Source organism: Phaseolus vulgaris, chromosome 4 (genome assembly GCF_051622355.1).
Source record: "Phaseolus vulgaris cultivar YP4 chromosome 4, ASM5162235v1, whole genome shotgun sequence".
Lineage (NCBI taxonomy): Eukaryota > Viridiplantae > Streptophyta > Magnoliopsida > Fabales > Fabaceae > Phaseolus > Phaseolus vulgaris.
In genome coordinates, this window is record NC_143501.1 from 46,870,806 (window position 1) to 46,893,920 (window position 23,115).

Consider the following 23,115-nt stretch of genomic DNA (forward strand, 5'->3'; position numbering starts at 1 on the left):
CGATCCGACAAAGCATTATTAGATGGACAAAGGGACCAATATTTGGAATGATCTCAGAACCAGATACACACAAGGAGATTTTTCACGTATATCTAACCTTCAAATGGAAGCGTCCTCTTTAAACCAATGTGACCTTTCCATTATGAGTATTTTACCAAGTTAAGAATAATATGGGTTTAGGATTTAGGGTTTGCATCTGTTGATGTTCTTATAGTGATTCCTCTATCATTTCTCAAAGAAAAAATGAAGATCAGGTTATGCAATTTTTAAGAGGTATTAATGATCAGTATAACAATATTAAGGCTCATGATCACCTTATGGATCCTATTCCTACCATAACAAAAAAAAAATCCATGGTTGCTCAGCAAGAACGTCAACTAAGTTTTTTTTTATCGACAAGAACGTCAAGTAAGTAGCAACGTTTGATTGCAAATGTCAAAAATGTAAATTCTATTGCCAATAAAAATGTTTTGCAATCCTCTATTGTTCATTCTTTCTCTGGTAGGAACAGTCATACTAAAAATGTTTCAGCTACCAACTTTAGAATAATTGATAACTAAAACATTGGTAACTAATTAGATATCAATTTAGAAATTATTTATCAACAATATAAACTAATTTAGATACCAATAATTTTTTTAGTTTCTAAAATAATATTTAATTTAGTCAATATAACAACTAATTATTTTTTGTCTCTAAAATTGATTTTTATTCAATTATTTTCTAATAATATCTTGAATTTAAATTAATTTTAACAAGTAGTTAAATGAGAGGTACCTCATACGTAGTGCGTGCATTTCTCATGGAAAAGTTTTAAGGATATAGTACGGTATCAAGGCACAATAAATAGGCCCAAAACACTAAAAATATATTTAGTAATTGCAAGGTGTGAAATGTAAAAGCCCAGTCAAGTTAAAGTCCAACAACAAGCACTATAAATAGGTGATAATTAAGCAAACTGATTCTGGTTTTATCATCGAAGCACCTTGCAGATACACACACTCAACCGAGAGTGAGCCTAGGCCCAGTAGTCGAGTGTTGATCCATATCCAACAACCGAAAGATAACCCAAATCTAGTAGCTATGAGGAAGTCCAAGCCCAAATAGGAGAGTATAAGTCAATTGATCCAGTAATCGGAAACCCAAGTCATCAACAAAAGATCGAAAAACCAAGAGGAGGAGAAGAAGTAAGTTGTTTTAAATGCCCTCTAAGACCTTAACAATAAACATAATAAATGATTAAGTGGGTCTTTCTATAATAAACATTATAATGATTAATGTTAAGAAGTGGACTTTAAGCCTAACTCAACCCCATAAAACCGACTCAAAGGATTGAGGTTTGCACCCACTTATATACAATGAAAGGTCCTTATTTCTAGTCGATGTGGAATCTCCATCAATTAAGTCCCTTAGATGTTGTATCTTATTATTATAAAATAAGAGTAGTTTATATGTTTTGATGTCGTAATTCAGAATAAATATTTAAGACTTGTATGCTTATGTATGTGGTATGCATGATGTTATATTGTATTCTTATTAAGACAATAGTCTTGTTGATTTACTTAAAAATGTTTACGATAATTCATGAGTTAAGAAGGAAGAAAACAAAGTTTATATTTATGTTATGATTTAGAAAGACTTTTACATTTGATTTGAGGTCGAAAAGTGTAAAAAAAATTAAAAATAAATAAATTTGTGTTTCTAAACAGTACTTTAAAGAAATAAATTGTGTTTTGAAATATAACTTCATTTTCAAAATAAGAAAAAAAATGTAATTTGCGTTTTAATTTTAAAAGTATATATTACTAACGATTTTATTTCACTGGTGTCTCCCATCATCATTACCCTTAACATTATGATATTCTCTTTACACTTTCTTCATGTGTAATTTTTCTATGGAGAAACTAAATACAAATGTAAACATTATATATATTAATGTTGTCACAATGGCACATGTGACTTATGTTTACCATTTAATTTTTTTTCAGTTTTTATGAAGAACATTTATTGTTTTCGAAATTTATATTATTCTTAAGCAAGTTTAATTAGTTTTTGTCATTTGTTATTATTATTATTATTATTAGTAGTAGTAATATTATTATTATATTTTAATATGTTTCGTATTAGGTGAGATTTTGGTGGAGTGGGATAAGAGTAGTGGAGTGATTTAATTCATTTTTAATTTACAACAGATTTTAAAAACTAAAAAGCAAGTGTAAAAGTATCAAGAAGAATAAGAAAGGGTAAAAAGAAATATTATTCTTTATTATGTATTTATAAAATAAAAATAACTATGTAAAAAAGCAATTATAATAGAAAATATTGACTATATAACTGTACTAACAGTATTATATCTAACAGCAAGAAAAAAAAACAAATATAAAAAGCACTCTTAGCCCTAGTTTTTCCTTTTGCTTTTTTTTTTTTATAAAGATGACTTCTCAAAAGGAAGCTATATATATATATATATATATATATATATATATATATATATATATATATATATAAACATGACTTTACAATATTTTGTAGGGACGAATAAGTGTTGTATAATGCAGCTATATTACAGTGAAATATAAATGTTTATGTTTGATTTGATTGTGTAGTTTTAGCACGACTAAGACATTTCCTTCTGTATCTCCATGCAACCTGAATGCTTGTTGCTGCAAAGCATCTCCAATAAGGTGATTCATACCTATCATAACATCAAGGACAATAAGGGATAATTAATCTCATAGTTAAATGCATGTTTAAGGAAATATACCTAATTCCCATTAGTTAAGGACTAACATGATCAAATATTTGACTATTTTATTTGGTCATAAAGCTATGTAAAAAAATTTTATACACTACAAGAAAATTATTAAATAGTAATCAAATTTAGAGATTAAAAATAATTAGTCACTATATTAACTAAATTAGATACTAATTTATAGACTAAAAAAATTTTGGTATCTAAAGTGGTTTCTATTATTAATAAAAATTTATAAAATAATTTCTAAATTGGTATCTAAATTAACTAATTAGGTTTTAGTTACTAATATTTTAGATTTTAAATTGGTATCTAACTCTTTAGCTACCAAGGTTTTAGCTACTTACTACTTTATATTCTAAATTAATCTCTATCAGTTTTTTAGAATCTAAAATATTAGTAACTAAAACCTAAGTAGCTAAGGGGTTAGATGCCAATTTAAAAACTATTTTATAAATTTTTATTAATAACAAAAATTAATTTAGATACCAATAATTATTTTAGTTTATAAAATGATCTTTAATTTAATCAAATAATAACTAAATATTTTGATCTATAAAATTAATTTTTATTTAATATTTTTCTTGTAATGATAATTTATGTCCTCATTTTTTTTATTTTGCTCACTATCAAATTTAAAAACCATGGAGAATGTATGAAGAGACACTAAATATAAACATTTATTTTAGTAATAATTTAAACCTTCTTGAGAGACCAATCCTTTCAATTGGACTCAATCCTAGGTCCTTCTTACACTTTACTATGTAGTCTTTTATTTGTGTTGAAGCATTTAGTTCTGGCTGTTTCTTCCTGCACCTCCATATATTCTTCTCCCACCTCCATACATTTTCATATTTCTAAAAATACCCCTCTATAATATTTCGGATTACGTAATCTGGAAGTTTTTTTTTAAATTCATAATTAACTTCCGGATTACATAATCCAGAAGTCTTTTTTCAGATGCATGATTAGTTTCCGAATTATGTAATCCAAAAGTCTTTTTTAGCTTTCGGATTACATAATCCGGAAGCTATTTTATAGGGGTGATACAAGAAGGTAAAAAAGAAATTTTCATGTTGTGTATGGGAGTGCAGAAGAAGATATGGTGGTGGAGGAAGAACCAGTCTTTAGTTCTTCATTGACTTTTGACAAAGTTCATGGAAAAGGGGACCAAGTTTTCATATGTTGGACTTTGTGAAATCAAAATTCGAACATGCTGCAGTACATTGGATAATTTACTTTTATTCTCAATCAATTTATTTTTCCACAGAAAGACTAATTCAAAAAGAACCACATTTTATAAACATATATAGGGTCTACAACAATATTATAAAAAATAATTTTTTTTTCAGTAAAAAAATGAACTTTACATGGACTGTTTGAAAAAATATAAGGATAAAAAGCTTAAAAAACACATTAAATTTTCTAAAAATATGTGTGCATATATTATCTTGAATTTAAATTGATTTTCACAAATTATCCTGTTGCTCATTTTCTTGAGTTGAATGACAAAAATGCATGTTTTCTACCTTTATAAAAAGACAAACACTTGACACAAAAGCCATATATGACAGTGTAAGAAAAGGTTTCTGAGAAGATAAAGAAAATTAGGAAGAATCACAGAGCCAAACATAAAATAGGACAAGAGGATAACCTTATGGCTCCTCGAACACGGGGACTCCTAAAGAATCTTGCAAATAGGCCTGTAACTTCTTCAAGATCTGCTGCTCTGAGGGAAAATGCCTCCACATTTGTTAAGCAACATACTCTTCTATTACTCACCAACTTTTGCCTTGGCATTCTTGCTTTTCTGTAACCTGCAAGACAATCTTCAAATCAGTTGATGTTGTTGACTTTTGCAAAGTTCAACATATCAGTACTCTAATAATGTATATTAAGAAGTGAATTTTAAGTTTAACTTAACTTTATAAAATTGGCACTTAATAAAATCGGCTTATAAGATGAGATTTGCATCTACTTATATTATAAAATGTTTTTATCACTAGTGACGTGAGATCTCGAACAATGAAACATGTAACTATTAAAAATAATTCTATAAAGGATATTGCTAGTGAGCACCTCTAAGAGTTTGGTGAAGAAGCCTTAAACATAATGACTTATTAAATGCTTTACTTAATTATACATTTGATTCTTCAACTATATTCATTTCAGAGACTTGATCTCCCTCATTTTTGTTTCTGATAATTGGTCTCTTTTTATAGTTATACAGTTTTGATTCATCTTGTTATAATCATGGAAATCAGAAGAAAGAAAAAATAGATAGTATGTAATCAAGAACATCTAGATCATGTATTATAATATCCTCTATTTATTGTATTGATTCAATTTTCTATATATATATATATAAAGTATTTGTGTTGTCTTATAAACACAGCTGAATATGCCAAAAAGAAAAACCCTGTAAAGACAGTGTTATCAAATACTGAATGTTAAGTGAGGGACTAAATTTGCAAAATGATGATTGGAAAAGAGATCAGAAGTTCAAATAAGTCTAAATAAATCAAATTAATTGAAAATGCAAGCATTAAATGATTATTATATATTTCATACGATAAATGCTTCCATTTTATCATAACATTTTCTACTTTTATATCAAACAGTACCTTGGATCAGTTGTTTGTTACTTTTCTAATATTTGCCTTCTAGAAATGAAGTGTACCTTTGCTTGCTAAGGGATGCTCAAGACACCATGTCAGAAGTTCTTCACCACAGACACTCCCTTCATAAAGGGGAGCACTGATTCCATCTTCGCCAACGCTCTCCAATTTTCCACGCACAATAAAAACCATCTTCTCTACCAAACCACCATCATACAAAATTTTGCTTCCTTTGATATATGTTTTTTGTCTTAGCCTCTCACATATGGCATCCAAGATATGATCATCCAACAACGCAAAAATTCGAACCTGCAACATATAAAAAACAATGTAAGAACCATTTTAGCTTGAAGATTGGGCAATGCACAAAATCACCCAATAAAACTCAACTGATTTAGCATAATGGGAAACTAAGAATCAAAGTCTTAGCAGATGAACAAAGAGGTTATAACACTCTGTCAAGATTCATGAACAAGCTTTAACATCAAGCTATAACTAACTACAAAGCTATAGCCTGCCATAAAAAAATAAACATGCAAAATCTACATAACCAGTGAATTGATGACAAGGAAACTACTGTACTAACTTTCTTAATAAATGTGAAGAGATGACGTCTAATTTCCCTTTGGAGATCTTCTGGCAAATTCTCCAGGAGCATTTCTTCATTCACCCCCCTTGTTGCAGCCCAGTTAAAACGTTCAGCCTGTCGCACTCTCCTACATGACACAGACCAATCATATAAGTGGAATGGAATCTCTCTCACTTTATATGATTTCAATGCCAGAATTAAAGTGACAGATTGTAAAACTGTTTTTAAGCATTTGCTCAAACAAACATGCAATAGTCTCCTGTAGTGTGGCAATAATTAGTAGCTTTTCATAGTTTTCTTTGATCACATTCCACATTGGTGGAGCCAAGATATTAAATCAGAGGAAGGAATTAAGTTTTTGGATAAATAATCATGTAAAAGTATATTGCAGTTCTATACTGTACACTAGTACTAAGGTTGGTAAGAAGTCTCTTTTTGAGTTGTAGATAACCCTTTTCCATTGAGACTCTTTTCCTAGATATTGCCTCTGCATAATGCATTTTAGCAAAAAAAACATGCATTCAAGTGAAGCATAGTCAGACACACATAGATAGAGATTCAAGAAATTTTAAATTATCCAGGTAAAAAAAACAAACAAACTATCATTGGTCTCTCAATAAAATGATTCTCTAATAGTTGTTGACTTCAGTGGATCTATTTTGACCTGTAAAGTAGTAATATTTTCTACTTGAAGTTATATATATACATTGCCAACAATGCTGTTTGGAAAGGAGTAGATATATAACAAGAAAATTTTAACCAATTTAACCAAGTGCAATACAAGCCTGACCATAATGGGAAAGAATGATACCTTCTTAGATTGTCTGCGAAGCGCCTATGCTTCATCCATTGCTCAACATCACGTCGTCTAAGTGACATCTCCAGCTTCCTTTTAAGAGAAAGTAAGAGTATCATACATTTTTCCCTTTATGAAGCTCACACAAATCTTCAGTATTCTAGCTAGATCATTAGATAACTTTGTAAACTATTTCTTAAAGGAACTCTAAAACACCACTTATTTAAGAGAGGTGGAGAGAATACAATGTTGTCCTCAAACAACGCTTGTTAGTCATTATACTGTGTTCTAGGTATAAATTCATGAGGTTTTCCATATAAGAAGCATGGCATTCTACCTGCGTCCAAGAGCCTGAAGAATGTTCTGTATGTTTCCAATGAGAAGAGCAAACAGCAACAGTCCTGACCCAAGAATGGCCTTAGTAAAAAGGACTTCAGGAACATAATAGCTAGGGGTTAAATTCCCAGTCAGTGTACTAATTTGCTGCAGAAAACACAGGCATAGAGCTTTAGTAGGATTTCTATTTCAAAAGTAAAATAGTCAACTAAAAGGCATGCCATTTATATACAATAACAAAGCATCTTGTTCCCAAGATAATTTCAATGTGGCTTTTCCTGATTCATGGATATTCATTTTGAAATTTCTTGCTCTAAAAGACAGTAATGTGCATGCTATCTTTCATCAATTTTCAACACTAGACAAGCTTTATGTTCCTAAGTTCTAATAAAAACACACCTCACAAATATACTGGTAACGTGATAATCTTCAAGATAATAAACACGGTTACCTGAAATCCCCAAAATGATGAATAGAAATATCTGGTTGACATATTAGGATGTGCGGTAAGGTTGACAGCTTTAAGAAAGATACCATAACCATCACGAAAACCATCTTCAGTAAAACAAGCACTTGCAACAGCATTGTTCGTCCAATTAAACCAACTTTTATCTTGTTGATATTCTCCAGTTTTTCCATGCCCACAATCAATGAATTTTGTGCATCCAGTAATATGTGTGGTATCACAGGCATCTCGTAGACACTGATTAACCCTCTAGGAGAAGGAATAGAGAGAATGCAGAAATTAATAACTGAATATATGAACCTTTATTTGATGTAGCCACCTAAATGAAATTCCCCAACTTTTAATTGAATCTCTTATCATCATTTCATTATTAGTTGGTAGTAATACACTTTTCTTGAACATATTTACATTCCACTTTAACAATAATGCACTATATAAAAAATATCAGAAGTACACAACCATTTTCTTTTTCCTGTTCACATGAGCACAGCTTGAGAAAATAATGCTTTAAAACTTAATGTAGCTCATAAAATCATAGGGACTCATTTCCTTTACAATTTAAACTGAATTCCAAAGCTATGTCAATTTAAAATTAGAAAGTACAGAAAAAAAAAGGGCAGGAAAAAGGTTCCACTGAAAAAGAAATACAATTATATAAAGGAAAGGCCTTAACCAACCTGCAAACTGAAGAAGTACCACCAGGACCCAACAATGTGGCCAGATAGTATAAAGGTAAAAAGATTTATAAAGAAATTTGCCCAAGGTGACTCAAATACGAATCCATCTGGAGAAAATATCATAGGAAGAAACCTACACAATCTGGGGATATACTGAACAAGGATCACAATACGCAAAACGTTATTTGCATAGTTTGCTCCTGATGACCCTGTCCTTAAGTGCTTTGGTAGGACAAACAATATGAATATCTGCAAATATCTCAAACAATTATACCATGACCAGGAGTTTGACAAATATACAATTATTCACACAAATTTGCTTCCATCCTCGTAAAATGGTATACACCCAAAGTTAGTGACAAGGAATGAAAACAGACAATTCCATTACTTTGCAGGGTAGATTGTATACTTGAGCATAAAAAAATCACATTAGATGCAATGATACTGCTGTGAAAATAAGCAGAAAGGGAAGTGGAGAGAGATTTACCTGAGGAAGAGGAAGTACAACAAATAAGTCAATAAAAAAAGATGTCTTGATGTAATGAAGAGCTATTTTCTTAGGATGGTCGACTAACTCCCCAGCACCAACCACCATAGACTCAGGAGCCACATAAGCCAACCTAAACTGCAGAGAATCAACAAGAAATAATTAATTGAGCTCTGTTGCATCAGAATAGAGTACCAACTTAGATTTGTGAACAAATAAAACTAAATTAAAGATTCAAGACCATCACTCTTCTCTGTTTGGTACCAACATAACAGGCACACAACAGTCTCAACCTCCACACTTACTCACTAATCATAGTTGAGATTGTTACACGAAATGAAGCTCGCAGGAAAGGAATTGGCACAAAATGGTATAGAAGCCAAATTTTAAATTCAACAAAAAAATTTAGCATACTATGCAAGTCTGTGATCTGATGATTTTTATATAGATTTTTACACTTGATGAAAAAGAAAACAAACAAAAATTATTCATAGGTTGCTTTAAGGAACATTCAGCAAATTATGTTATATCCTCTTAGTCTCTTACAGAGAGAAAACAAAAAAAAAATGAAAACTTGTAAATACATGTCTCAAAGTAACAATATAGTACTCCGACTTAGTATAAGAAAAATAGTTAAACAGTTACAAAGAAATAAACAACCGCTAGAAAATTCTTAAAAGTTACCTGAAGAACAATGTTTAGGAAGTGTATGAAATCATAGATGCTTCTAACTGCAACAAGAACTTTTGTAAGAGCCCAGTTTATAACAATACATTTCTTTTCCTGCATAAAAATTTCAGAAAACTTAGAGCACGTTAGACACTTCACAGATAATTGAAGGCACGTTAATAATCAGAGACAACAAGAATCACATAGTGACTATTACTTGAATTATGAATTTGTGATGCCAATAAATTAGTGAGGTCAACACCGACAAACTAACTTCCTTCTTGTGCAAAGACAACTTAGGTCAATAAGGTAATAAAAGAGCCAATAATTTTGTTTGGTAGTATTGGAAAACATATCAACTCTGTTATTAATATATCTCCTTTCCAAAGAGAACTTGATTTCCTGGATATTTGTATCAATCCAGCCTACTTTATAGTAAATCACCACTGAATATATATATATATATATATATATATCAAAGGATGTGGAACAAGGCTTTTAGAAGGAAAAACTTCTAGAAGGTAGCTTCCTTTGATACTATATTTTTGTTTGAGGCATATATCCAACATAATCCAACCTATATAACAAGTTTAAAGGCCAAGTTTGATCTCAACAGGCAATTGATGAATGTTTCTTATCATGTCATGGGTGAAATGTAAATAGCAACTTTATAAATACTAACTGAAGCAGGTTATTGGGCATTTTTTAGCATGCAAAACAAAACCTCATAATCTTAAATACAATTGCTGATATAATGTTTCAAGAGATATAGATTTGGGAAATAAAATGAGATGAAAACACCAAATTCTAAGGTGTCTTGATAAGCTGGAGTGTTTCTTGACTATCTCAAGTTAAAAGGATCACCATGTCATTGATATAATTATTTGTCATGAAGTGATCAGAACTTACATTGGTAAAAACAAAGATTAGTAATCAACAAGATACAGCATGCAATATTTTGAATCATAATAAAGGGGGTAAACCATACCTTCTGCACAGAGAGCAAGAAGAAAAATAACGGATCCACAAAAATTGCCACCCAGCAACAAATTGCAAAATATTGATTCCATTGTTGTACAAGTTTATTGTGAGGATTCATAACTCTAGGAACATTGGGAATCAAGAAAGTAAAAAATCTTCTCGTCCAATCCTTGGCATCCCCATAAAAAGTATTGCGAAACTGAAAATGTTAAAAGTTGAAATTCATTGAGTAAATGGAGCTAAAATTGTCAAAGTGATTCATAAGATCAAATGTCCGCAAATGGAAAAATAGATTTCAAAAATTTGAAAGAGTATTGCCTACATAACCAAAAAATAGACCATAATTAGAGCTGCAACATTTACTTTTTATACACATATATGCATCACAAAATGGCATGTAAATCCATTTTAGGTCCAAAAGCAGTAACAATTCATAATCTCATTACCTTGTGAAAAAATAATATACGGAAACAACAAAGTAGTCCACAATAAGAATAAAGTACACCATAATAGTATGTATAAACATAGAAATCTTTGGCTGCTTCAGAAGTTGTAGTTTCAAATAATTACCAATGCATCATTAGAAAATCATGATATTAAACTCTGTAGCAGAGGCATACATATGTTGCATAAAATTTTTGACCATGATACATGCAAAAAACTTAAGAACCTTGACACACAAAATGTAATCTAAGGAAACTTCAACATGTAGTAGTCATTAGCTTCTTAAGAGAAAAGAAAGGATAATTTATTTGATACCTCATGATTAAATATACCCGAAGCATTTGAATTACTTTGCTGAGTAGCCTTGAAGTAGGTTGGGCACGTTGTACAATATGGATCACTACACATTCCCAGTGGACCGGACCTAACTAAATGTTCATTCTTGCAAGCATAGTTGGTCTGCAAATCATTTTCACCCATGGGGCCACAGCATGAAGAAAAATTTTCTGTCTTACTTTCTTCTGCTTGTGACTCGGGTGCCACTTTATTCTGCCGAGAAAGGTTTTCGGGTCTATTAGTAGCATGCAATGGACCACTCATCTCATTAAATGGAGTTATTCTCTGAATCCGTAGGGGACCAGTGTATCCCAAACGATTTGTATCTCTTTCATATGGCTCTGTGAGTGTAGTGGGAATAGAAATTGATACACTTCGGGTCCTAGATACATGCCTTGGGAATCTAGAATCATTGAGTTCAATTGATACTTGGGGATGACTATCTGATAGAAATGGCAACTCAGCTTTGTCAAAAATAGCCATGTTTTCTGCAAATTAAAAACAAAAATCAACATCTCAATTTCTATGTCAAAACAGTGATATCAAAGTCAAAACTAATCCAACCTATGCACAAAACAATGAATAAGTGAAAAGGAACAATGAAACTTTAAGGTACATGAGATGACATGATGCTGGGAAAAAACGACCAGAAACAACAATCAAAATTTTAATGGTAAGTTAATTTTCTTTAGTTGAGGTTTTCTTCTTCACATTAATGTTGGAAGGTCTCCCATCCCCACTCTTCTATCTCTTTTTCAACTCTTGGCAAAATCACATCCCCTCATGAAGAAAAAAAAAATGAAAAACAAAACAAATCCAAGAGCTTTTGTGACAGCACCAGTAAGTTTCCAAATGATACAGGCTCAAGGGTTCCTCTATACCATTACTTCCTGAGAAATGAAAATGAAAAGTAAAGCATGCACTGCTATAATTAAGCACAAGCTTGTCCCCCTCCCCACCAACCAAGCATTTTGAACAGAGTCTAAATATCTTAAAGTGGGTTATTTTACAAGGAACAACACTGTTTTCTCATCATTAAAAATGGTAAAATCATCAAACACAAAGAGAACATGTTTATTGGCACTATCCCAGAAAGAATCCATACAGGTTATAGTAACGAGTGACCAAAGCAAGCAAAAGGGTATGAAGAAGTAAAGGAATAAGAGATTGATTCCATTACCAAGTATAGAAAAACAAGGAAACAAAGGGTGAACTGTTTTAAGGTATCAAAATACTAAGAAGTCAGAGTCTTTGGGTTATATATATAGATAGATAGATAAGGTGAGGATCATGAGTGAGAAAGAGAGAGAAAAGGTGACTGAGTCTGAGTCATTGAGGGAAACTTTGAGGAAAGAACAGTGTGAACTAATGTACCTGAAAGCAGAAAAAGCACAAGCATTGCATTGTGCTGTGTCTGGTCTGTTTTTCCCACACACTTTCCAGTTTAATCCGTTTAACAAGTTTTCAACTTTTGCTACTTTCACAAAACTTAGATAATGACTTTTAATAATAACCTATTTTCCTAACTACCTAGTTCCAAAACAATTTAATATCTTTGCCCAATCAAATATCATACAAAATCTACATAACAACCTATGTTCATAGTCTAAATAAATCTACACTAAGAACCTATGTTCATAAAGCAATTATTATTATTATTATGTATTTTATTCTTATTGAATTATTACTTATCTCTCTTATACAAGTATCATCTAGCATTTAGGTAAATACTTTACATTATTAATTAATATTATTTTAAGTATTATATATAGAATAAGTATTATAAGAATTAAATACAGCGGTTTCCAAATTATTTATTATAAGGTTTTCTTAACTCTTAATATTCCTAAGTAAAAATATATATTTTTTTAAATATTTTAGTTTTACTAATTAGGAAAGTTGTTAAATAGAATTGTAAAAATTAGAATTATTTATTTTTACATATAAACTAGTTACGGTGACTTGGACATTATTATCATAATTAAATAATTTTAGTCTACTATTAATATAACTATTAATAAAAATATGTGTATTTTTCAATAATACTAGTATTAATTATTTATTTACGTAAATTTTAAATGGTAGTACTAAAATTTAACAATTTTTAAACTTTAAATGTTTGTTATCTATATATATTAATACCTTTTTCATAGTTATTGAATAATAGATAAAAAAAATTGTTCAATTTTGAAAAGCAAACCATATCATTTTAAAATTTTTTTAAGAACTGACAAATATATTTAAATATGTATTTATGTAATAATTTTTCGTGTGGGTCCTGTTTCTTGAAATAGTCAAATGAGTGTGAAGAAGACACGTGGCTTATTCTAAAATCTTTGTCTACACGAGTCTAACGCGGTAGTATTTATTTTTCTATTATAAAAGCTGGCATGCATATTTATTATAAATTACAGTGTTTTATTACTTTTATTATTATTATTTATCAAATATTGTGAAGTTGAGAATAATGTTAAAATAAGAGGGACAGTGGATAAAAGTTAAAAAGAGAACAAAACTATAAATTAGTTTGATAATTACTCTCATTCATTTCAAATATTAGAAAAAAAAATTTACACTAACTAAGAAAGATGTTTTCTCCATTAAAAAAATGTAAAACTAATTTAAAATTCCTACTAAATTATATTCATAGGAATTATTTTAAAAAATATATTGATGGTTTTTTATTGCTTAATAATGTAATTTTTTTGAGTTTAATATATATAAGTTAATATATTTATGGTAAAAGTCAATATATCTATCTCACATAGTTATAATTTTTTGTAATTTGATGGAATGCAAAACTATTTTACTTTATGATATTATTATTTACTTAGCATCACTAAACTATGTAATTATTTTCTTCTATCTCAAATATATAAAAAAGATCAATTCACTCTAATTGAGATATTTTGTTAGTACCATTTAATTACTAAAATCTAATTTATCTTTTATTTCAAAATTATCTTTCATTAAAATTTATATAAAAAACAATACAAAAAAATCATGAAATAAAAACCAATTTTTAGAGACCAAAATAATTAGTTACAATAATAACTAAATTAGAGACCATTATAGAAACTAAAACAAAAATTAATTTCTAAACTAGTTTCTATCATTGTTAAATAGTTTCTAAATTGGTATCTAATTTGCAATCAAGTTTTAAGTATCAATTATTTAGTTTCTAAAGTTGGTAGCAAAAACCTTAGTTGCTAATTAGATACCAATTTAGAAAATTATTTAATAATAATAGAACTAATTTAGAAACCAATTTTTTTTTAGTTTCTAAAATGGTCTCTAATTTAATTATTATTGCAACTAATTATTTTAGTCTCTAAAAAATTGTTTCTATTTCATGATATTTTTGTGAAAACTCTGATAAATAACATTTCAATTAAATAGAAGACTTTTCAAATAATATCATTGAATTAATTAATTAAAATTTGCTAATTTGAGAGCATATATTTTCTGCATCTGGGTAATTTTGTCACTTAGGTTTTACAGAATGATTAATAATAGTAATTACTTTTAAAATATATTCAGTGACACATTGAAATTATTATTTATAAAATTAAATATTTTTTTCGTTCTTTACTTTCTAATCCAAGTTTTAAATTATCTAAATATTTGTAATGTAGAAATATTAAAATAAATCATTTTGTATGTTAAATAATTCTTAAAAATTAATTATTTTTTTTAAATTCAGGGAATTAAAATTTGTTTATTAATAACTGTATAAAAAATTATTTATTTTGTTTACATTATAGAAGAGGTACAAATTTATTAAGTTTGAGAGAAAAGATACGAAATCTTTGACTTTGGTGTGTTTACATTTTGCAGAATACGTACGTTAATTCGTGAATCATGAAGCATATTGTTCAAACATTTAATTTCCTTATGACTTTTGAAGTCAACTTTTCCTTATTATAATTTCTTCTTTAATTCAAATGGCAAGTAATTATAATACTTAACTGTGAGTTTGGGTTAATCAAGTTTAAGCCAAAAATAACATATTAATTAACATTTTATAAAATAAAACAATACTTAACTTACGAAAAAAGTTATATTCTTTAAAGTATCTGTAAAAGTTATCAGATATTAAATTATTATTATTATTATTACTTTGTTAAAATACATTTTGATCTAATTTTTTTTGGCAACTTTAGTCCTCTTGTTTAAGAAAATAACTTTAGTTAAATACTCAATGTCTTTATCTCTTTGAATTTGCTCTCATTAAATTTTAGATGTGACATATTTATTTAAACTAGCATTACAAATTTGAAAAGTAAAACAAAACAATGGATTATTTGAAATATAAAGACTATAATAGAAAAAAAATCGAGAATTAAATATTAAAATATGTCAAAATTATAATAATTTAATCTTTAATTTTCTAAATAAAGTGAACGTTAGAATAAATTTGTTCCGTATTTTGTACGATTTAGAGAGAAAAAGAACGGTGATTCATAAATTAAAAAATTTACATGATTTATTTTTTAGGTTTAAATAAGATTTTATTCCTTAATAAATTTGAACTTTTCTATTGGAATATCAACGAAATTTTTTGCTACATTAATCTTCAATAAAATTAATGTTCTATTCAGAGATGGTTTGTCATAAAAAGTTTATAGTGGTTATGTGGTAGTTTTATATGAATTTTAAATGAAGAGAATCATTAGTTTGATATTGTTGTCAAACAAAAATTTCTTGTAATGATGTTCTCATTGCATTTTAAGAGTTAAGTTTTTTTGCTGTTACTTTTTTTTTTCTTTGAAATGCAAAATTAAGCTTTTTTTTTAATGCATGATGATGGTGTAAACTTTTTATTACGAGGATTGTTCATATTGGTAGATTTTTAAGTAGGTTACTTATGAATTGTCAAGTTTTTTTTTTATGTTTATTTGGTATGTTATTTATGTGGTATGAAGTATGAATTAATAAAGAAAGTGAGCCTAATATGTTAAATAATTGGGTTTGGGTTATTAGGTAAATAAGGTTGTTTCTTTCTACATCCAATCAAATTGGACCTGCACTCAATTGTATCTGTGAAAGTATCAAATTACCCTTAATAAAAATGAAATTAGGGTTTAGTGATTTCTGCACCCAATCACACACCCAAGTTCGTTTCTGCCATTCTCGCACCCAACACCATCTCTCGCACCTTGGTTGGCATTTCTCCGACTGTGTAGCGTTGAGTGGAAGGACCCCTTGAACAAAAACGAAGCTATGAGCGCGAAGGTTTGAGGGCATCAGCGCACCCTACAAGCTTTTTCAAAATAAACATGACAAGGGTACAATTGGGTTTTAGAATGTTTGTCGGATGTCAATCACAATTGATTGGGTGCAGGAAGAAATTTCTGGTAAATAATTAGATTTTAGTTGCAAATTGGTAAATGATTGGATTTCGAAACATATAGAGTGAAACATAGGAGAACAAACTATTAAATTAATTATTGTTATATTTATGGGAATTCTAATCCTAAAAGATTGGTGGGAAATTTAAGCCCTTAACAAAATATATATACTACTACTACATGGGTACAAAATGAAAAGAGTCAACAAATACCTATAATGATGAAAACCCTAGCAACAATTCATAATTTTATGGGTAAAATTTTTGATGAATGAACTTCAATATAATTATATATATTATCAATTGAAATCCAAATAAAAAGTTCGAGTTTTACATCTTAGAAAAAATTTCAAATTTAATCAAACTTTCAACTTCAAGACATTTTAAATAATTTTTTTATATTTTAAACTGTTATAGCAAGGGATCATCTTGGTCTAGTTCCACATTTCAAGAATATTGAACATTTTTTACTCCACCTCCATACATATCTTATGCACTCCATACATATAAAAATAATCATTTTTACAGGTCATAAATATAAAAATTATCATATTTTACAGGTTATAAATATAAAAAGTATCATCTTTTACAGGTTATAAATACAAAAATTATCATCTTTTACTTATCCTTTATGGATTATACAATTTAAAAATAAAAAATATATTTTAAATTACACAATACAGAAATTATTTTTGATAAAATACACAATTCAAAGTTGTTGTTTTTTGAAAAAAAAATAGAATGTGTAATCCAAAAGCAAATGCTTTCAAATTATGCAATTCAAAAATAAAAAATTATTTTTAAATTATGCAATTCAAAAATAAAAAATTATTTTTAAATTATGCAATCTAAAAATAAAAAATTATTTTCAAATTTTACAATCTGAAATTTTTTTTTTTTAGATTTTGAAAAGCACTTTCACTTTCGAATTATATTGCAAAATGGGAATTTTGTGTTTATGGAGTAGAGAGGAAATGTACGGAGGAGGTGCAGGAAGAAATTACCAAGAATCTTGGGCAATATTTATTAAGTAGGCTTAGAGACATTTTGGCCTTATCACTCTTAGGACTGTTTCTTTCTGCACCTCCGTTCTTCTGCCACCCCATACAAACATACAAAACATGAAAATACTATTTTATCCTTCTTGTGCCATTCTCATGTTGATCTCAGATTTGAAAATAGCTTACAGATTATCTAATCCGAAATATATTTTTAAAAGATTATATAATTCAGAAGTTTGGATTTAAGAATAGTTTCTAAATTATGTAATCCGGACACGTTTTTAAAAAAAGTTTCCAGATTACATAATCTAGAAGCTAGTTTAAAATTCCAAATTATGTAATCTGAAAACTAATCATACATCTAAAAAAAACTTCCAAATTACATAATTTGAAAACTAATTACAAATTTTGAAAAAGATTTTTGGATTTCGTAATTCAGAGGTACATTTTTAGAATATCAAAAATTTATGGAGGTGCATGGAAGTGCAGGAAGAAACAATACACTCTTAGATACCATGACCAATTCTGAATTGAGTGGATGAAGAGATACTTCTGAATTTTTAATAAGAACACAGAAATAAAAACTAAAAGGCTCATTCGCCTTAGTTCTTAAAAAAACAAGTGCGTTTCTTGAATGCAGAATCTTATACAAGTTGAAATTAGTGTTACTAATGAACCACATAATGAATAATCAAAGCCCAAAAATCAACAGCAGCCAAGCAAGCGAAAAGATTCAGCAAATATGAATAATATCTCTAGGAATTGCTAATGGATGCTTGTCCAATTGGAGAATCCCTAAATTTACATTGTCATGCAGCAGAAGTTAAGGAATCTCGTCTGCAACATTCAACAGAAGATCAGTAAACAGTGCCTTCATACCCACACAAAGTCATTGACAGTTAAAGAACCAACATTTATTATGATAAATATTCTAGTCCCATGTGACAAGAACCCAACGTGAACAGAAGAAACACATGCTCTGCTCCAGAGAAAAAAACATTCTGGAAAGCACTGAGCCTGTGGAGACTCTGAGGAGAAGTATCACAAATTAACATGTGTGAATCTACTAATTGATGTGAAATCAGTTATCTACCATTAACATGGACATAGAGACCCTTGTAAAGGTAAAGGAAAATCTATGGAATCAGACCACGAGTTCTCAGAAAAACATCCTAGATGATCTGTTGACCACAAAATGGTTGTTGGAAAAGTAGGTGGTTTGACAATCAATATACAGTTTTCTTGGAATTCTTCCTCATCACCCGTTTCCTCGATCTAGCTGATAAAAGCATATCATGCCTTGAAAAGGAGGGGCCATGTTAAAGGAAGAGACCCATCTGCATTAACATGTCAATAGCTTTACAGATGCTCAAGTCTCAACCACTAAGACTTCAAATAATAGAGAAAAATATAATTAGGCAGGTAATAATGTTAGAGTTCCTCCAATTTTCTGATCGCATAGTTGCATATTGAGTCCAAAAAGTTGTCTTCCCTCCATCAGGCTACCATAAATCTTGATTACAATAACAAAGGGAGGGAAGTGAGAAAACTTTACCAATTTGAAAACAACTGAGAATTACTCAGCTTCCAGTCACCAAAAGATGAATGAAGCACACATATCTTCATTCTCGAGATGCTTAAACTACATGGATGGCATCAAATTCTTGACTGCAAATAATCTTGATTATAATACTTTCTCTCATCCACAGGATGAACCCACGGCAGAGAATTGACCCCTCTTTATATAAGTCCCGATAAAACCACGGGCTATTTACCAAAAATCTCCACAAGAACAAACACCATCTTTGATATGGTGAAAACGATTTGTGTCCCTTATATAAATTTCTCTTCCTTCCAACCTGCTTATTGCTTTTATCACAGCATGGCAGTCATCACATATTCTCAGGTTCTTAATTACTTGAAGAGGTTGTCCTGGACTTGTGTTGAGTAGCCCTAATACTACAGCTAACTTCTCACTATGCCCGCACAATATCTGCTCCTTATCCTGTTCCTCCACATCTTGCAGCACAAAGTTAGTCTTCGGGAGGTAACCGGACTTCTTCATCTCCATATTCAATTTATCCAACTTCTCCAAGATATCTTTCATTTGTGGATGTGATTGGTCACCAGCAAGAAGCATGTGCACTTTGTGTCCAACTTCAATCCAACTATAGCCAGGGTTTTTCCTCAATCCCTTACTTTTCATCATTTCACGTATTCTATTTTCTTCATCCCACAAGCCCTTTGAAGCATAGATATTGGACAAAAGAACGTAGTTCCCAGGGTTGGCTGGTTCTAACGGAAAAAGCTTCTCTGCAGCAATCTCACCTAAACTCAAATTATTGTGAACTCGGCAAGAACTTAGCAAGGCTCCCCATACACAAGCATCAGGTTCAAATGGCATTTCCTTAATGATAGAGTAAGCCTCTTCTAGTTTTCCAACACGACTGAGCAGTGTCACCATGCAAGCATAATGCTCCATTTTAGGCTCAATGCCATGTTCTTTGGACATACTGTTATAATAATGCCATCCTTCTTCAGTCAAGCCGTTTTGCGCACATGCTGATAAGATACACGTAAATGTAATCGAATCCGGCTTCTGGCCACTCTGCTGCATCATATGAAACATCTCCATTGTTTCCTTAGCCTTCCCATGCATTGCATAGCCACTAATAACAGCATTCCACGAAACCAAATTAGGGGCCAACATATTGTCAAAACAACGCCGGGACAACTGAATTCTGCCACATTTGGCATACATATCTATCAATGCACTACCTACATATACATCATCAAAAATCCCCTTTCGGAGAGAAAAGCAATGAATTTCCTTTCCGTGTGTCAATGCTGAAATATTCCCACAAGCAGGAATCAAGCTTGGGATTGTCACAGCATTAGGCTCCACCCCATAAGCCTGCATATCTCTAAAAAGCTCCAAGGCCTCGAAATCCTTGCCATTCTGGGAACAGCTGGCAATTACTGACGTCCATGTCACAACATTCAACTCCACTCTTTGGTCCTTTAACCTGTTAAACACCTCCAACGCGGCGTCAACCATACCATTCCGCGACAAGCCAGTAAGAAAAGCATTCAAAGACCCGATTTCCATTTCCTCCACTTCATCAAACACCCTACTCATCTCCTTCACAAAGCCACATTTCCCATACATATCAAGCAGGGCGCTGACCACAAACTTGTCACATATCAGCCCCTGCTTAGTCACATAACCATGAACCTGAGCCCCCATCACGACATCCTCCAAGCACCCCACAGAAGGAAGCACACACGAAACAGTACTCCCGTCAGGCCAAAACCCTTCCAACAACATTACCCGAAACATCCCCACCGCCTCATCATACAACCCATTATTACCAAACCCAGCAAGCATGCCATTCCACGTCACCAAATTGGGCTCCACCCCGCAACTCCTCATCTCCCCAAAAAGCCCTCTGGCCTCATCCACAAGTCCAAGCCGCGAGTAGCCAGCAATCATGGCACTCCAGACAACCACATCTCTCTCAGGCATTCTGTCGAACAGTTTCCTGGCACCCACAATGCGATCACATTTGAGGTACATTTGGATCAACGAGGAGGCCACGATGGAATCTGAGACAAACCCAGATGCCACGGCGAAGGCGTGGACCTGTTGGCCCTGGTTTAGGGCGCGGAGGACGGCGCAGGACTTGATGGTGGTGGGAAGGAGGAAGGCATCGGAGGCGAGGCCGCGGGGAGCGAGGTGGGAGAATGTGGTGAGGACGTGGGGGAAGTGGGAAGAGCGAGCGAAAGCTTGGATGAGGGAGGAGAAGGAGAAGAGGGTGGGGTGGGGGAGGTGGGAGGAGAGAGTGAGGGAGAGTTGGGGGGTAGAAAGAGAGAGGGTGTTGGCGTAGAGAGTGAGGAGGGTGGTGGTGAGGTGGGTATCGGAGAAGAGGTTGAGTTTGAGGATCAAGGCGTGAGCTTGGCGCGCCTGCAACAGGGTGGCCGTGGGAGAGGACAGAGATTGGGAGAGGAGGTGGAACATTGCACCCTCACTCCGCTTTCTGTCTGTCACTCTGTTAAGGTTGTTCTGTCATCAAGTGTTGTTGCCGATTCAACCAGAAAGGGGTGACATGCTTATTGCATCAAGGGGGACAGGGTTTGGGTTTATTCTACCTTCATCACTCTATTTTAATAACATAAAAAAAAATTATGTTTACCTAAATAACACATTTTTCATTTATTTATTTAAATAACTCAAATTATTCTTCCTCATTAGAACTATAAGAAGAACAATAGTGAACTATAACATACACATAAGTAGTTGTAATCATTTTAAGGCACAATGAAGCTTAGATAACAAGTTGCTAGATGGTATAAAGATTTGTGCAATCTACTAACCTTTTGTATAGGAAAAGAAAATTAAGAGATATTTTTATATTCTCTCAACATCAACTTTGTTTTCTTGAGTGAATTATTCTCAATCTTGGTATTTAAGAAAAATTTCATATTTATTTAGATGAAGATTATAGTAATTGACATATACGTGGAATTAAAGATATTATTGATGAAATGTGACTAGAAAATGGGAAGGAATAAGGTCAAGATAAAAAGTAGTGGAGACTGATATAAGAGACACGACATCTTGGAACTAGAAATCACTGTTCTTGACTTAATTATGTTTTAATAAATAAACATCTCTCTTGACTGTAACATTTAACACCTACGAATAGATAATTTAACACCTACGAATAGATAAAATAATCATGTGCCAAATCAATTTCCTAAATCACAATAATCACACAAAAAGTTAATTGATTATATACTATATTAATAAGTTTAAATATTTTTAAAAAGTAATTAATTTCATACCACATTAGTTAAAATGTCTACAAACTTAAAAATCAACTACAACAACATAATATTACATTTTTAGTAGAAGCAATATTAAGAATAATCCCTGATAAATGAAAATATCTACATCTTATATAAATTAAAACATGTTCAAATTTAATCATAATAAATTAAATTTTCTTGTATTTTAAAAATAAATTTGAAAATAATTAATAAAAAAATATAATACACAACGTGTTTGGTTTAGACTAGACTTAAACTTACATTTTTTATTTAATTTTTAATCTTTTAATCTTTTAACTGGATTCGTTAAATTTTCACATTCATGCAACTTGGTTTAGAGAGACAACTATTTATTATTTCCTAATCAAATCATCTATGAACAATTATTACTATTGACTCAACCCATCACAAAGTTAATTATTATTAATCATAAAACTTGTATACTCAATTAATTTCTATAAGGTTTATTAGTTTATTACTAATATATAATTGTCAATTAATAATAATTAAATAACATTTTAATTATTGGTTAATACTAATCCATAGTATTAAAAATAATTGTAGCAGTCCAAAAAAATTAATACCCATGGCTTACTTCCCTTGCACATACATACATGCATTGCTCTACAATTCATTTAGATATAATTAATTATGTTATAAATATGTAATATTATTATTATTATTTATGTATATAATTGATTATTAACCCCTTTTTTTCAATTCTATTAATCTTATAAGAGAAAGTTTATCATCTAAAATTTGTCTCCTTTTTGTATTTTTTAA

General features: G+C 30.7%; 2 protein-coding genes across 3 annotated transcripts; both read right to left on the reverse strand.

Moving 5' to 3' along the window:
• Positions 1–2,492: 2,492 nt before the first annotated feature.
• On the reverse strand, positions 2,493–12,738 carry LOC137837878 (putative cyclic nucleotide-gated ion channel 20, chloroplastic). The gene is made up of 13 exons (XM_090301068.1): positions 12,526–12,738; positions 11,131–11,639; positions 10,379–10,570; positions 9,406–9,504; positions 8,722–8,859; positions 8,235–8,483; positions 7,543–7,806; positions 7,093–7,238; positions 6,771–6,848; positions 5,957–6,086; positions 5,433–5,679; positions 4,407–4,569; positions 2,493–2,690 (listed from the first exon to the last, which is right to left on the reverse strand). Exons 1-13 carry the CDS (start codon positions 12,548–12,550, stop codon positions 2,618–2,620), a joined length of 2,313 nt encoding a protein of 770 aa, XP_090157194.1. The 5' UTR covers positions 12,551–12,738; the 3' UTR covers positions 2,493–2,617.
• A 5,496-nt stretch (positions 12,739–18,234) lies between these two features.
• Positions 18,235–21,631, reverse strand: LOC137837880 (Pentatricopeptide repeat (PPR) superfamily protein). 2 transcript variants are annotated; one of them, XM_068647045.2, is made up of 2 exons: positions 19,058–21,631; positions 18,235–18,339 (listed from the first exon to the last, which is right to left on the reverse strand). In XM_068647045.2, exon 1 carries the CDS (start codon positions 21,518–21,520, stop codon positions 19,274–19,276), a length of 2,247 nt encoding a protein of 748 aa, XP_068503146.1. In that variant the 5' UTR covers positions 21,521–21,631; the 3' UTR covers positions 18,235–18,339; positions 19,058–19,273. The 2 variants fall into 2 exon arrangements, with proteins under 2 accessions (XP_068503146.1, XP_068503145.1); XM_068647044.2 differs by having other exon boundaries at positions 18,235–18,839.
• Between the last annotated feature and the right edge of the window lie 1,484 nt (positions 21,632–23,115).

Bases quoted from the DNA above. Each gene is read 5' to 3' on its own strand.
- LOC137837878 (XM_090301068.1), bottom strand. From the start codon at position 12,550: ATGCTTGTGCTTTTTCTGCTTTCAG. The intron at 8,484-8,721 runs GTAAATCTCTCT...AGATATTTGCAG, and splicing joins TTGTACTTCCTCTTCCTCAG to ATATTCATATTGTTTGTCCT. The intron at 7,807-8,234 runs GTTGGTTAAGGC...TCCTTCTCCTAG, and splicing joins GGTACTTCTTCAGTTTGCAG to AGGGTTAATCAGTGTCTACG.
- LOC137837880 (XM_068647045.2), bottom strand. From the start codon at position 21,520: ATGTTCCACCTCCTCTCCCAATCTCTGTCCTCTCCCACGGCCACCCTG.